General features: G+C 45.5%; 1 protein-coding gene across 1 annotated transcript; it reads left to right on the top strand.

The window, feature by feature from the left end:
- Positions 1-4,297: 4,297 nt before the first annotated feature.
- LOC142572367 (uncharacterized) lies at positions 4,298-5,209 on the top strand. The gene has a single exon (XM_075681476.1). It carries the CDS (start codon positions 4,346-4,348, stop codon positions 5,207-5,209), a length of 864 nt encoding a protein of 287 aa, XP_075537591.1. The 5' UTR covers positions 4,298-4,345.
- Positions 5,210-13,251: the final 8,042 nt, after the last annotated feature.

The following is a 13,251-nucleotide window of genomic DNA, read 5'->3' as shown; positions in this document are numbered from 1 at the left end:
GAGATGGAGACGCGCGTACAAAAAAAATTATAGGGTCTTACGTCCCAAAACCACTTTCTGATTATGAGGCACGCCGTAGTGGAGGACTCCGGAAATTTCCACCACCTGGGGATCTTAAACGTGCACCTAAATCGAAGTACGCGAGTGTTTTTCCCATTTCGCCCCCATCGAAATGCGGCTGCCGTGGCCGGGATTCGATCCCGCGACCTCGTTCTCAGCCAGACTTAATCACTCCAAAACTATCTTCCCCAAGTCGTGTTAATATTCACAAGCATTCCCTTTTTCCGTCGGCCATTTCCCAGTGGAACAAGTTAACTAACGATATTGTGTGTTGCAAAACATCGACTCTTTTATTAACTGCATTCAGTGCATTGACTTGTCATCGTGATTTTTTTTTTCATTGCATCTCTGTACCACTCCTGCACGGGCTGTGAAGGGCCTGCAGTATATTCAAATAAAAAAAAGAAAGGTGCGTTATACGCAATATGTATGTCAACTTCAAAGACAGGGGACTAATTGTGACATTTGCAATGAATTATGCATGCCGGCGATTCGTAGCTTTATGAATGTGTTTTACGAACAAAGCAGATATTTTCCCACTGCCCTGTGAGATAACCAATATCAAATCTAGCGAAAATTGTGGGGGGGGGAGGAAGGGAGGACACCGTGGTAAATGTTATGGTGAAGTATCATGTGCATTGCATAATTACTGGCTGTTTCAACATTCCCAACAGGTGCTCCGAAGCATTGCATGCGGGCAAGGTTTCAAACGGACAACTTCTTAAGGTATGCGATATAATTACAGGAAACTCAATCATTTATTTAAACTGCTCAAAAGTAACTGTTTCGCTGGAAATTGTGTTGTAATGCCCCACGGTCACACACATCTGCTGAATTTTTTTTCCTTATGAATATTCAGTCATTTATATTGATTGTACGTCGTCGTGCATAACCCCGACAACACTATTACCTTAACTAGCGATACATTCTGCTGTAGACTTAAACACCAAGTACAGTTCTTTGATTAATTATTTTAATTGTTTGTATCCAATGTGCATAGCTTGTGTGCACTGTACTGCTCCTACTGTGCGGGGTTAGGGATTTCTGTCGGGCACTCATTGCCTTTTGTCCCTGTATCATCTTGAGATTTTATGGAATGAATTCTCAGGATGGACACCAGTTTCTAGATATTAATTCCCGAACTTTGTGGAGAAATCCATTAGCGTTCCAGTTACTTTCTTAACAAAACGTATTTTTATGCATTCAAGCGCAAAAGTAACTGGAAAGCCGATGCATTACTTCACGAAGTTCGGGAATTAATATCTCGAAATTGGCGTCATCCTGAGAATTCGTTCCAAGGGGATCCGCCTCGCGATATCCACAGCTAGAATTTGTAAATTGTAACGTGCGCCATAATGAAATTAATTAAAAGGTAATTAGTTAATTTGTGTTCTTCGCAGATTAGGCACTTTAATTTGTTGTGCAATTAGAGTCCGCCGCTTCGAGAAGACAACCTCATGAACTAGAATTGTGCTATCAGCCACACGCAACCTTTAAGCATTTTTAGGTTTTCGCTGAAACAACCTGTGTGTGTGCGTGTGTGTGTGTGGGTGTACGTGCGTGTGTGTGAGAGAGAGAGAGAGAGAGACAGTGTGTGTGTGTGTGTGTGTGTGTGTGTGTGTGTGTGTGTGTGTGTGTGTGTGTGTGTGTGTGTGTGTGTGTGTGTGTGTGTGTGTGTGTGTGTGTGTGTGTGTGTGTGGGTGGGTGGGTGGGGAAAGAGAGAGATAGAGGCGGGGGAGATCATCAGATAATTTGCGGTTTGCCCCCCCCCCAATTCGAGGAATAGTTGAACCACGCGAAACATGACGTCAGACCACAAGCCCGCCTACCCGAGCACGTTCACTCCTGGCCGCTCCTTGATAGGCAGACTATGCCTTGTAATGCGCTATTCATAGCGCATCAAAATGAGCAAGACTATCCGTCGGTCAAGCTGGTGCAGGGCAAAGCTGGTCCGCAGCACGTAGCACAGCTAGACTCTAGCCCTGTCATGCATGGAGGAGTTTCTTTTTTTTCCCTTCCTCCATGCTGTCGTGCACAAAGCAAGCGCTGCAGTTGCATGTGGCTACGGTCTGCTACATAACGTAGACACCGCGGTCGCCGCGGGGTGCCGCGACGAGTTCACTGGCTGAGCGCACGGCGGTTCGCTGAGGACGACCGCGTTTTGCGCGTCGTAGGTGGCAAAATCGGAAATAGCGGCGAATATCCAAAATCAACTTTGAACTGCGCGCCACGGTCACGTGCAGTGGACGGATCGTTGTAAGCACGCCCCGCTTCGCCGTAGCGTTCGCAGTGCATGTCATTGAAGGAGGAGCGGAAACGCAGCGAACGGTGTGTTTGACTGTCAATAGCTCCGCTTCCGCTGAACGCATTGAAAAACTTCTTTCAGCAAAATATTCCTGAAATAACGTAATTTAACTTCAAATGCATTTTTCGACTTCGATAAAGAGTGGTTAAGGGCCTCTTTAAAATTCGCCGCCCATATCAAACGGCCATAGAGCTTCCTTTAAGAACCTACCGCGCCTTTTATTCTCCGATAGTACAGGCGGGGACAAAATCGTACGGGATCTGCGACAGCATGTTAAACTGCATTCTTGCGCCCTCCAAGGGAGAAAGCGCCACCTGTAGAGACATAGCATTGCGTATCCGCGTGCTTTCGGACCCGTTTTCCTGCCCATACGCTCACTTTTTGCCAGCCTGCTGCAGGAATCGCCAGGACGGCAGAGGATTGCGCTAGTAGAGTGCGGTCCTATTCGGCTGGCAGAGTGTGCAGTGCATTGTAACAGGTAAAAATGGCCGAAACAGAAACCGATCGCTTAGCGTAATCTTCTGCAATCATCCCGATTCCGACACCAGGCTTGCAGAAAGCTGGCCTATGGGACGGCGCACGAGCATGAAAGGACACGCATGTGTAAGGCCGTGTCTCCACAGAAGGCCCATTCATCGTTGAAGGGCGCAAAACTGCAGTTTTGCACGCGCTCTCAGATGCCGCAGTATTTTGTACCCGCGTAGGGCACATTCTGGACCAAACTGGCACGGAGAAACACCGTATCTTCACATGCAGCGTGCAAAACCGTCAGATTGAAACAAAGAAGAAGCACTGTTGCGAAAAATTACTAAAACCATCCGAAATTTCGCGGCACTATACGACGAAATACGAAGCACTCGACCGCGCTGAAGCGGGCACTCCGGCGCGGTATATCCAACTACTATACATGTAATTCAGGGCGTTGGCGGCAGCTGGGCGCAAGTAGGCTATGCGGGACGCAGTAGTGGAGAGGCTGCAGATTAATTTCGACCTTCTGGGATTCCATAACGAGCACGGTGCACGAGCGTTTTGAGCAGCCGGCACCGTCAGAATGCGGCGCCGCGGCTGAAACCGCGACCTCGGGTTCAATATGAGCGTGAGGAGAAGGGAAGGGGCACAGCTATCATCTTTGCCAATGGCTCCGCCCCGTTGCCAGACTGAACGTCGCACGCAAGGGCCGCGTCACATCAGGGAGGAGCTTTGCGCCGACCCTCTTGCATGCGTAATGATGCGAACGACAATTAAAATATGGAGTCGGATATCTGGGAGCACAAACACGCTAGAAGAATTCTTGCAATTGATACTGTGTAGAAACACGACTGCCTCTACCTATTCAATACAAACGCAACCACTTACTGCAGTGAACAAAACGTTAATTATTCAAGTTTATTTAATTGGGCTGCTGACTGCGATAATTATCCTCTCACTTTGTGCCCCCCCCCCTGGCCACATAACTTATTTGCACAGCTGGTCTTCGTGTGCCTCCCAGTGCCTAATTTTGAGAAAACCATAAAGCTTAATTTTGAACACCCTGTACAATTTATTAGAAAGGCAGAGAAGTCGGCCTGAGCTAGCATGCTCTGGCCTGCTACTCAGCTACCACCCGGCTGCTGTGCTTCAACACAGCACGCTAATCCGCTGATGTTCTACATGCAGGTGTCACTTCCCACGATGATCTACGTTCTGTTCCCTGCTCTGGCTATGGCTTTTCTAGACGCACCCCAACCGCATCCTGCCTGGCATGTCGACTACGACGCAACTGCTTTCTACCACCCAATGAATGCCAGCATCACTTCCAGACCGTTGACACCGTCCGTGTGTCCGGCAGCGCCACTGTTCCCGGCAGCGTCACTCGACTTGCGGCCGGAATACCTATCGCCACCAACATCAATTCGCCCATCAGATATAAAAAAGCAGGCGCGCACGGAGGCGTTTTGTGGGCCCGGCTGCTGTGCTTCAACACAGCACGCTAATCCGCTGATGTTCTACATGCAGGTCAGTAAATCATACAGTCTTTTCACGAAGCGTTCAAGTAATTACTTTCTACTGCAGCTGCCGGGCCCACATTGCTGCCTTTCCATTGTTGTTCAGTGTTGTGATGTTATTCGCTCTTTATTGTTGCTGGCGGGTGACATCGAAACTAACCCTGGACCTGATAGTCAAGCCATACTAAAGGAACTTAAGAGCCTATCCGCAGGTCAATCGCAACTGATCACCGACATTCAAGGCCTCAAGTCTCAGTTACTAACAACTGACAAAGCAATATCCGATCTGAGCGTGCGCATGACGAACCTGGAGACCCACTACCAAAACCTAATCCCCTTGCGTTCTGATATAGAAAGCGTGAAGAGTGATGCTGCCCGTGCAGCACACACTATTCAGAGGCTGGAAGCGCGTCTTGATGATGCCGAGAATCATTCTCGGCGCAACAATCTAATTTTTTATGGTATTGCTGAATCTTCAGGGTCAGAGTCGTTCGCGCAATCGGAGCACATAATCATTGACCACTGTCGCAAACATATGAGCATCACTCTTGACCCAAAAGAAATCGAGCGCGCGCACCGCTTGGGCAATCGTGCAGCTAATTGTAACCGCCCCATAATAGTGAAGTTCACCTTTCATAAAACAAAAGATCTTGTTCTCTCTAACGGCCCTAAATTTAAAGGAACAAACTTCAGCGTTGGCGAGGATTTTACGCGTCCTGTTCAATTGGCCCGCAGACACCTTCTATCATTCGCAAAAAGCAAATCAGCACCTTACTCCCTGCGCTTTAAAACTCTGTTTATGGGTAATAAGCGCTATGTTTTCGATGAACGCACACAGAGTGTGAAAGAATTAGAATAGCAGCCAACTCGACGCGGGAAACTCCCTACGGTATCGACACGAGCTGACCTCTACCTTTCCGTAATCTTTGCCAACGCACGCAGCTTCCTTCCTAAACGCGATATTCTGTCTAACCTCGTGTTGTCGTCTAACAGTAATTTGCTGATAATAACTGAAACCTGGCTCACTGACGATATTACTGATACTGAGGTTCTTGCTGACTTGACGAATTTCTGCCTTTTCCGGAAAGGCCGCGAAATCTCACGAGGTGGTCGTGTGCTAATCGCCGCGCATCACCATTTATCGTGCACGCTTGCAACCATTGAGACTGACTTGGAAATAATATGGCTAATCTGCCGCGCTTCACCACAGACTGTTCTCTTGGGCGTTTGTTACAGACCACCACATAACACTCCTGATTTTTCGCATAAACTTAATAACATCTTGAGCAAACTTAGGGAAAAACACCCTAACGCAGAAATCCTGCTTTTCGGTGACTTTAATTTTCCGCAAATCAACTGGACTAACAATAGTGCTTTAATCATAGGCAATGAAGCTGCTAAAGAATTTGTTAATGTGTGTCTTAATTTCAGTCTAACTCAACTTGTGCTAGAGCCTACGCGGGTTACAAAAGACACATCTAATGTACTAGACCTTATACTAAGCAGCCATCCTGACAGTCTATCATCCATAACTTACCTCCGTGAGGTAAGTGATCATAAAGTAATCCATGCCATCTTCAACTTTCAACCCATTCGACAACCAAAATCTAACAAAACTATATGCCTGTATGATAAAGGGAACTACGAAGCTATTAATTACGAGTTACGTGACTTCTTTTCTACTTTTGAGACATTATTCCATATGCGCTCGCCTCAAGAAAACTGGACACTATTTAAAAATAAAATTAATGAACTCGTAAACAAACATATACCAAGAATAACTATGCACACTAATCAAAATAAGCCATGGTTCACCAGAGATTTAAAGAAGCTTGAAAACCAAAAGAAACGTCGCTTCCGGCTAGCCACGCGTCTTGGAAGCACCGAGGCTTGGTCAGGATACTACACGGCAGAGAACGCCTACCTGAGTGCCCTTCGCACTGCTAAAAAATCTTTTTATAACGTCGACCTGCCCAAGCTACTTACTCAAAATCCTCGGCAGTTCTGGCGCATTTTAAATCCCAAAGAAGCTCGTACCATCAGCGTGACGAATGCAGCAGGCGACACCGCCACGGACGCCGAGTGCGCCGATATATTCAAAACAGCATTTTTTTCCGTGTTTACAAAAGAAACTACCACTCCAGACTCTCCACTACCTACTAACATAACATCACATATGCCACCCATTGTATTTTCGGTAGATGGTATACTATCAATCATTGAAAAAAACAAATTATGTACTTCTTCTGGTGTAGACGAAATTAACTCAAAGATCCTAATGAATACTAAGCATATATCCGCGGCATGTTTCACTCTGTTGTTCACGCAATCATTGTCTACAGGTACTTTACCGGATGATTGGAAAGTGGGAAAGGTCGTTCCAGTATTCAAAGCAGGTAACAAAGACTCCCCCTTAAACTACCGCCCCATTTCATTAACTAGTGTTCCTTGCAAAATCATGGAACATGTCATATACTCGCATATCATGAACTTTTTAGACTCGGAAAACTTCTTTCATCCTTCACAACATGGTTTTCGTAAAGGGCTTTCATGTGAAACACAACTAGCTATCTTCCTTAATGATCTCCACGTTAATCTTGATAACAACGTTCAAACCGATGCAATCTTTCTAGACTACTCTAAAGCTTTTGACACAGTGCCTCATAACCGCTTGCTAATAAAATTATCTAGATTGAACTTGGATCCTCTTGTAGTACAATGGATAAAAGAATTCCTTACTAATCGTTCCCAGTTCGTCTTTGTCAATAACGTCTCCTCCGAACCCCTCCCTGTCACTTCAGGTGTCCCTCAAGGCTCAGTCTTAGGACCGCTTCTTTTCCTAATATACATTAACGATCTTCCGCTGCATGTATCTTGTCCTATTCGTATGTTCGCTGACGACTGTGTGATTTATCGTACTGTGACTAACATCTCTGACCAAGCATCTCTCCAGAATGACCTTAATAACGTGCAGGAATGGTGCAACCGTTGGCAAATGGCCTTGAACCCTAACAAGTGCAAATTTATTTCAATTTCCCGCCGTCGTAATCCTTATCTGTCTACTTACACAATTGCAAACGTCCCACTAGAATCAGTTCTAACCTATAAGTACTTAGGCGTAACCCTGTCCCACGACCTTTCCTGGAATGCGCATGCTACTAACGTAATCTCGTCAGCAAACAAGTCCCTTGGGTTCATGAGGCGTCATCTTCGTCATGCTCCACAGCACGTCAAACTACTCGCATACAAATCATTTGTCAGGCCACAACTGGAATATGCCGCCGCCAACTGGAACCCTCATCAAACATATATCATCAATGCACTCGAGTCGGTTCAGAATCGTGCGACTAGATTCATCCATTCTTCATATTCATATAACATCAGCGTTTCACACTTAAAGGCACAATCTAGCTTGGCATCTCTTGCTTTTCGTCGTCGCATCGCCACGCTCTCTCTTTATCACAAATTTTTTTACAGCTCACTAAGCCGCCCGCCTTACGTCACGCCATCATCTTCACGCATGTCACAGCGCACCAGCCATCAACTCCAAGTTTCTCGTCCTCGAACACGAACTGTCACTTTTCAATCATCATTTTTTCCTCGAGCTGCCAAGGACTGGAACGACCTACCCATTAATGTCGCTGCCATCACATGTCATTCACAATTTCTAGAAACTGTTGAAACTTGTATTTCAATGTAACACCTGCCTTTTCCTATGTTCACATGTTAACCACCCCTTATGTAATACCCCGAATGGGGTCTTTAAGGTAATAAAATGAAATGAAATGAAATGAAAAGGAAAGGGGGCAAAAAAGAGTGATGAAAGATGACAATGAGGACAGGAATAAGGGATGCATATATACATTAACGCAGTGGTTTCCTTAAAGCCTTGCGTCTAGTCCGGTCATCTTCAAGTATTCCAGAGCAGCCCTCGTAGGTATTGTAGCTATTGTCCGTTCACACATTACAGGCAAAATAGAATTTTCAGCCAATGTTTGCCTGCCAAAGCCTGCTAGCGCAGGAAGCCAGCGTCTTCCACTGTGATGTGTGGAGAGGGCAGTCGCAAAACAGATGTTGGAGAGTCTCTGGCACTTGGCAGCGTTCATAGGCAAACCATATCATTAAAGGAAAGACATTGGGTCCATGGGCATCGGGAAAATTTCAACGCAGTGCTGCATGCGCAGCATCAAAGCTTCTGGGAGAATCGGGAATAGATTTGATAATGGCACTTTTCAACTCATCCTTCTTGTTCTTCTTTTTTGTTGTTCTGGAACAGCACAACTACTTATTTCTCTCTTTCTTAGTGCTCTCATGTTTCCGTGGCTCTTGTTTCCGGGTTCGCGAGTGTTATGCTTAGAACTTGGCGCTTATGAGTGGCTTTATCTACAGCTGCCCAGAAGCATTTGTATTTTGTTAACTCCCAGAAACAATTACTTTGAACGTGAACGTTAAAAGTGATGTCATTGTTCTTTTTTTCTAATCATAGCGTCTATGAATTTCATCCTTTTCCACACAATTCATTCCTTTCCACACGAAGGAAGATGATTCGGTGCCGCCCATTAACACCAGCATCTCCTTAAATACAGTTAATAAAAACGCTACTGCAAACAATGTGTATACCAGCAGTGGCGTAGCCAGAAATTTCGTCTTGGGGGGTGGGGGGTGGGGGGGGGAGCTCACGTTGGAGCTTGGCCTCCTCCCAAAATTTGTCACGGAATCAAATACATGAATAATAACTGCATTGTCATTGCCAAAGCTGCTGCACAAAATTCTTTAATGCCACGCACTGTCAAGACAAGTAAAATATGTATTTTTTCATAAAAGAAAATATTCTTATGTCCTCAAAATTGTATCAAAAATAACTGATATCATTGCTTACATGTTGTTTGTCTATTTATTAAGAAAGAAAATATCACACAAACTCTAGAACTATATCAGTGCGAAACCAGCAAAGCAGTGCATGCCGCTGATATGATAAATGTAAAGGCCGTGACATGAACAAGTTAAGGACAAATATGTTAATGACACTTTGTCATTCGAAAGCCTTGTTTACACTTTTGTACATATGCAGCGGCCAGGGAAAAATCTCAGAGAGGCTGTCCTTCGTTCCAATTTACTTCGCAGGAGCAGCTGTCACCGGTTGTGTATTGTAATTGCACTGAAATCCTAGTCGCAACAGAGATCACGTTTAAAAAGCAGCAGTTCTGCAAAATATACATTAGAAATTCGAAGTGCAATGGAATACACGAATTCCAAGATAAAGATTGTTAAAAAGCAGAAAAAGTGTTTCTGGAAACAAAGTTCACTGCATGTATCCACAAAACATCGCAACAAGGTATTTAAATATACGTATAAGTAACCAATAAATTACGTATCTCAGCAAAAGTCACTTTATACAGGATGTTTCAGCTAATTTTAGCCAGAGTTTAAAAATATGCCGATACACTCTTAGACGACTTGACCAAGTGCATGTTTCTCACTTTTGTACGTAGTGTGTCACGCTATATTTTGTATTTTGCTTAATTAGATGTTTAGTCAAGATTAGTAAACCAACTTCTGAAGTAACGAAGTTTGGAAAAAAATTCTGCTCCAATTCCAAATTCAACATTCCAAATCCGAATAACCAGTATGTCTTTCTCTCTCTCTCTCTCTTTCTATATATAGATATATATATATATATATATATATATATATATATATATATATATATATATATATATATATATATATTTAGTGCATTTCAGCTTACTGATGAAGCCCGCGAACTACAAAACTAGTGATACGCCCGCTTGCGCGTCGTGATTGCACTGCTCCCCAACGTTCATCGCACAAACAGCCATAGGCGCGCTACCACTTAAACGGCGACAGGGCAACCACGTAGGCATCGGCTGTGCCGTTTACGCCAGCGATGTGCTTCCCTCGCAAAAGTTAGTTATAGCGATAAGCAGACGCAGCGGTTATCGCTTGTGCTGCCGGAAGCAACAGGTCCGTCATTTCGCGATAGCTGTAAGCAAATTGAACCATCGCTAAATTTAAAAAAAACTGAGTTTTGAGAAGGCTGAAAATGGTGGTATAAGAGTATTATTAATGGCCAGACGCAGTCTTTCACTGAATTTACGTTTATTTTTCATGCGCTTTCACAGCAAGCGCTCTAAGAGGTCACCTTCTGCAGCGATACAACACTGGGACCTTCTGAGAACGCTTGCTGTCGCTGCCTTGAGCACCGTCGCTGAAATGCTGTGGCAGACTTCAATTATCTTCTCCTGTAAGGCTTCTGGAGTCGTCGTTTCCGTCGTGTATACGTGATCCTTAATATAGCCCCAGAAGAAAAAGTCAAGAGGGTTGAGGTCGGATGAGATTGCCGGCCACAGTACAGGCCCGTTTCTCCCTATCCATTGCCCTGGGAAGGTAACATCAAGGCTTGCTCGTGCTCGACTGCAGCTGTGGGCTGGGGCACCGTTCCACTGATACCACATTGCGTCAAGCTGGGCTAGTGGCATGTTGCAGCAGAAGTCGTCAACCTGCCCTTTGAGGAACTGACATACCTCTTACCGGTCAGAGTTGTTAAAAACACTGGGCTGTGCTGTCATATATTCCGCGCCAAGCGTTACAAGACCACTGATATTGGTGGCAGGATCTTCCTAGCCAGTGGGGATTTTGCTCACTTCTATAGTGGGCGTTGTGGATACTTACTTGGCAATTTCAGGAAAAGTTCATCTCGTCAGTCCGGATACCTTGGTGAGAATTCTGCTTCTCCTTAATCAAAATCCAATTCGCAAAGTCGAGTCTCTTTTAAAGATCCCTCGACACCCGGCATTGATGCAACTGCAGGTGATAAGAGTGCAGTCCAGCTGTTTTCAAAATCATCCAGGCGGTTGAGTTGGACACACCGAGCTGTGCGCTCACGCTGCGCGTGCTAGCGTGTGGATTAGCCGCCATGAAAGACAAAACGTTGGAGCGAATCTCATTATTTATGAGTGAAGCTCTATGCCTCTTTCTTGTGAAGTGGCCGGTTTGCTTCAACGACTGGTAGGTGTTGAATATTGTCACCGGGCTCAGTCGCGTACCCGGGTGCCAGCTTCGAAATATTCTTGCTGCCTGCCGTCTATGCCTGCTTGCAGCTACTAGGGCAAGGATCACGTTTGCTTTTTCCTCGTCGTAAAAAGGCATCACAAAATTGCTCGCGCTTTAGCGACCGATGCACGATAGTCTGTTTATTGCTGCCTGGAATTGCCACCTACCACTACAACCACGTCCACCAGTCGCGTTACACAGCACAGGAGATAACGGTTGCTAGCTGAAATCGAGCAGCCAACGCTTGCGTTGCTGTTCTGTCGCTGTATAAGTGGCAGCTAGTGCACCTATGGCTGTTTGTGCGCGGAAAGCTTGGGAGCAGTGCAATCACGACACGCAAGCGGGCATGCCACGTTGTGTTTTTGGTGTTTCGCGGGAATCCGCAGTGAGCTGAAAAACACTAATACTTAATAGATAGAAAGACAGAAATTGTTTACTCGGACGTTTCGCAAACTGCTCTGAAACTTTCTAATCGGAATTTTTTTTCCTAGCTTCGTTGCTTGAGAAGTTATTTGATTAACCTTGACTGATTATATAATTAAACAAAATACAAAAATACCTTCACAATGCATACAAAAGTGAGCAACATGCATTTTGTCGCGTCTTCTTAGAGTGCATCGGCATATTTTTAAATTCTGGCTAAAGTTAGCTAAAACACCCTGTATAATGCGTCAAACAAAGCAAATAAACATGTTGCGCAATCACAAATTCACAGATCACAGAATCGTAAGGTCCCCACCCCCCCACCCCTCCCTCCACTCCCCCGATGCATAGACGGAAGGTGGCGCGCTTCCTTCCTGCTTTTCTCCGTTGCGCACACAAGACTGACCCACCATCGTCGGCTCCCCCCTCCACCCCCGCTACGCTTTCACTCGCACATACGGCATGCGGCGCGCGCTGACGATGTTATCGCCCTTGCACTTCATATGGAACATGACGGCGACGACAGGAATGCACCTTTAGTGTTCACCTAATTGCTATAGCAATAATATAGTAAGAGTATCCGGCAAGTGAAGAGTCCCATGGCCCATTACTTTTCGAAAAAGTAGTAACAAAATCGAACTTTCAGCCTGCGACAATTCGCTGCACCGCAACAATGTCTTTTTCTGTGTCTGTGTGTGTGGGGGCGGGAAGGGGGGGCACCGAAATGAAGAAACTCAAAGGAAAGCATCTTGGCCACAATCGAATGCCTACTTGGGGCTCCTAATGTAGCTACCTAAGGAATATCCAAGAGAACGTGAGACACTTGGTCCAGGGAGAACCATATGCATGCTGCTCGTTATCCTATACACTGGCGAGATAAGACTTACCGTAGACGTTGCGATAACATCGAAACGATGGTGATGCCCTCAAGCGAACGCGTTTCAATCTGTCGAGTTTCCACAATGGTGACGGCGAGCGACCATTGCTTCCTTTTCTCGTCTGCCAACCAGAAAGCGTCCAAAACTCTCCGAGGCCAAAATCCCCTCGACCAGAGACACACACCGCAGTGCGCTGCGCGGTTGTCAGGGCAACACGTGATAAACGCATGACCTCTGTCTGGCTCTGGTAGCCCGCGGGTAGCGAGAACAAAAAATTGGGGAGGCTCAATGTGTGCTCGCGAATAAAATTCAAAGTAGAAAAAATTTAAAAAAAACGCAGTTACCTTTGCTGGCTTTAGTGTCTTGACACGGATGCTTTAGCGCAGGTGAAAAAGATGTTGATATTGCTTTCTGTGACATGATGGCAAATATGAACCATCACAACGCTTCGTCTCATCGGATCTCGCTGCGTGCTTTGCCAACTTGTCTGATAGTGTATTGATTTGGCTTGTTTCGTTTTATGGTC

This window comes from Dermacentor variabilis, chromosome 1, assembly GCF_050947875.1.
Source record: "Dermacentor variabilis isolate Ectoservices chromosome 1, ASM5094787v1, whole genome shotgun sequence".
NCBI lineage: Eukaryota > Metazoa > Arthropoda > Arachnida > Ixodida > Ixodidae > Dermacentor > Dermacentor variabilis.
The sequence above is the reverse complement of the archived record's forward strand: the minus strand, read 5'-3'. Positions and strand labels throughout refer to the sequence as shown.

What these genes read in the sequence shown, in the direction of transcription:
- LOC142572367 (XM_075681476.1), top strand. Translation starts at nt 4,346, where the DNA reads ATGTTCTACATGCAGGTCAGTAAATCATACAGTCTTTTCACGAAGCGT.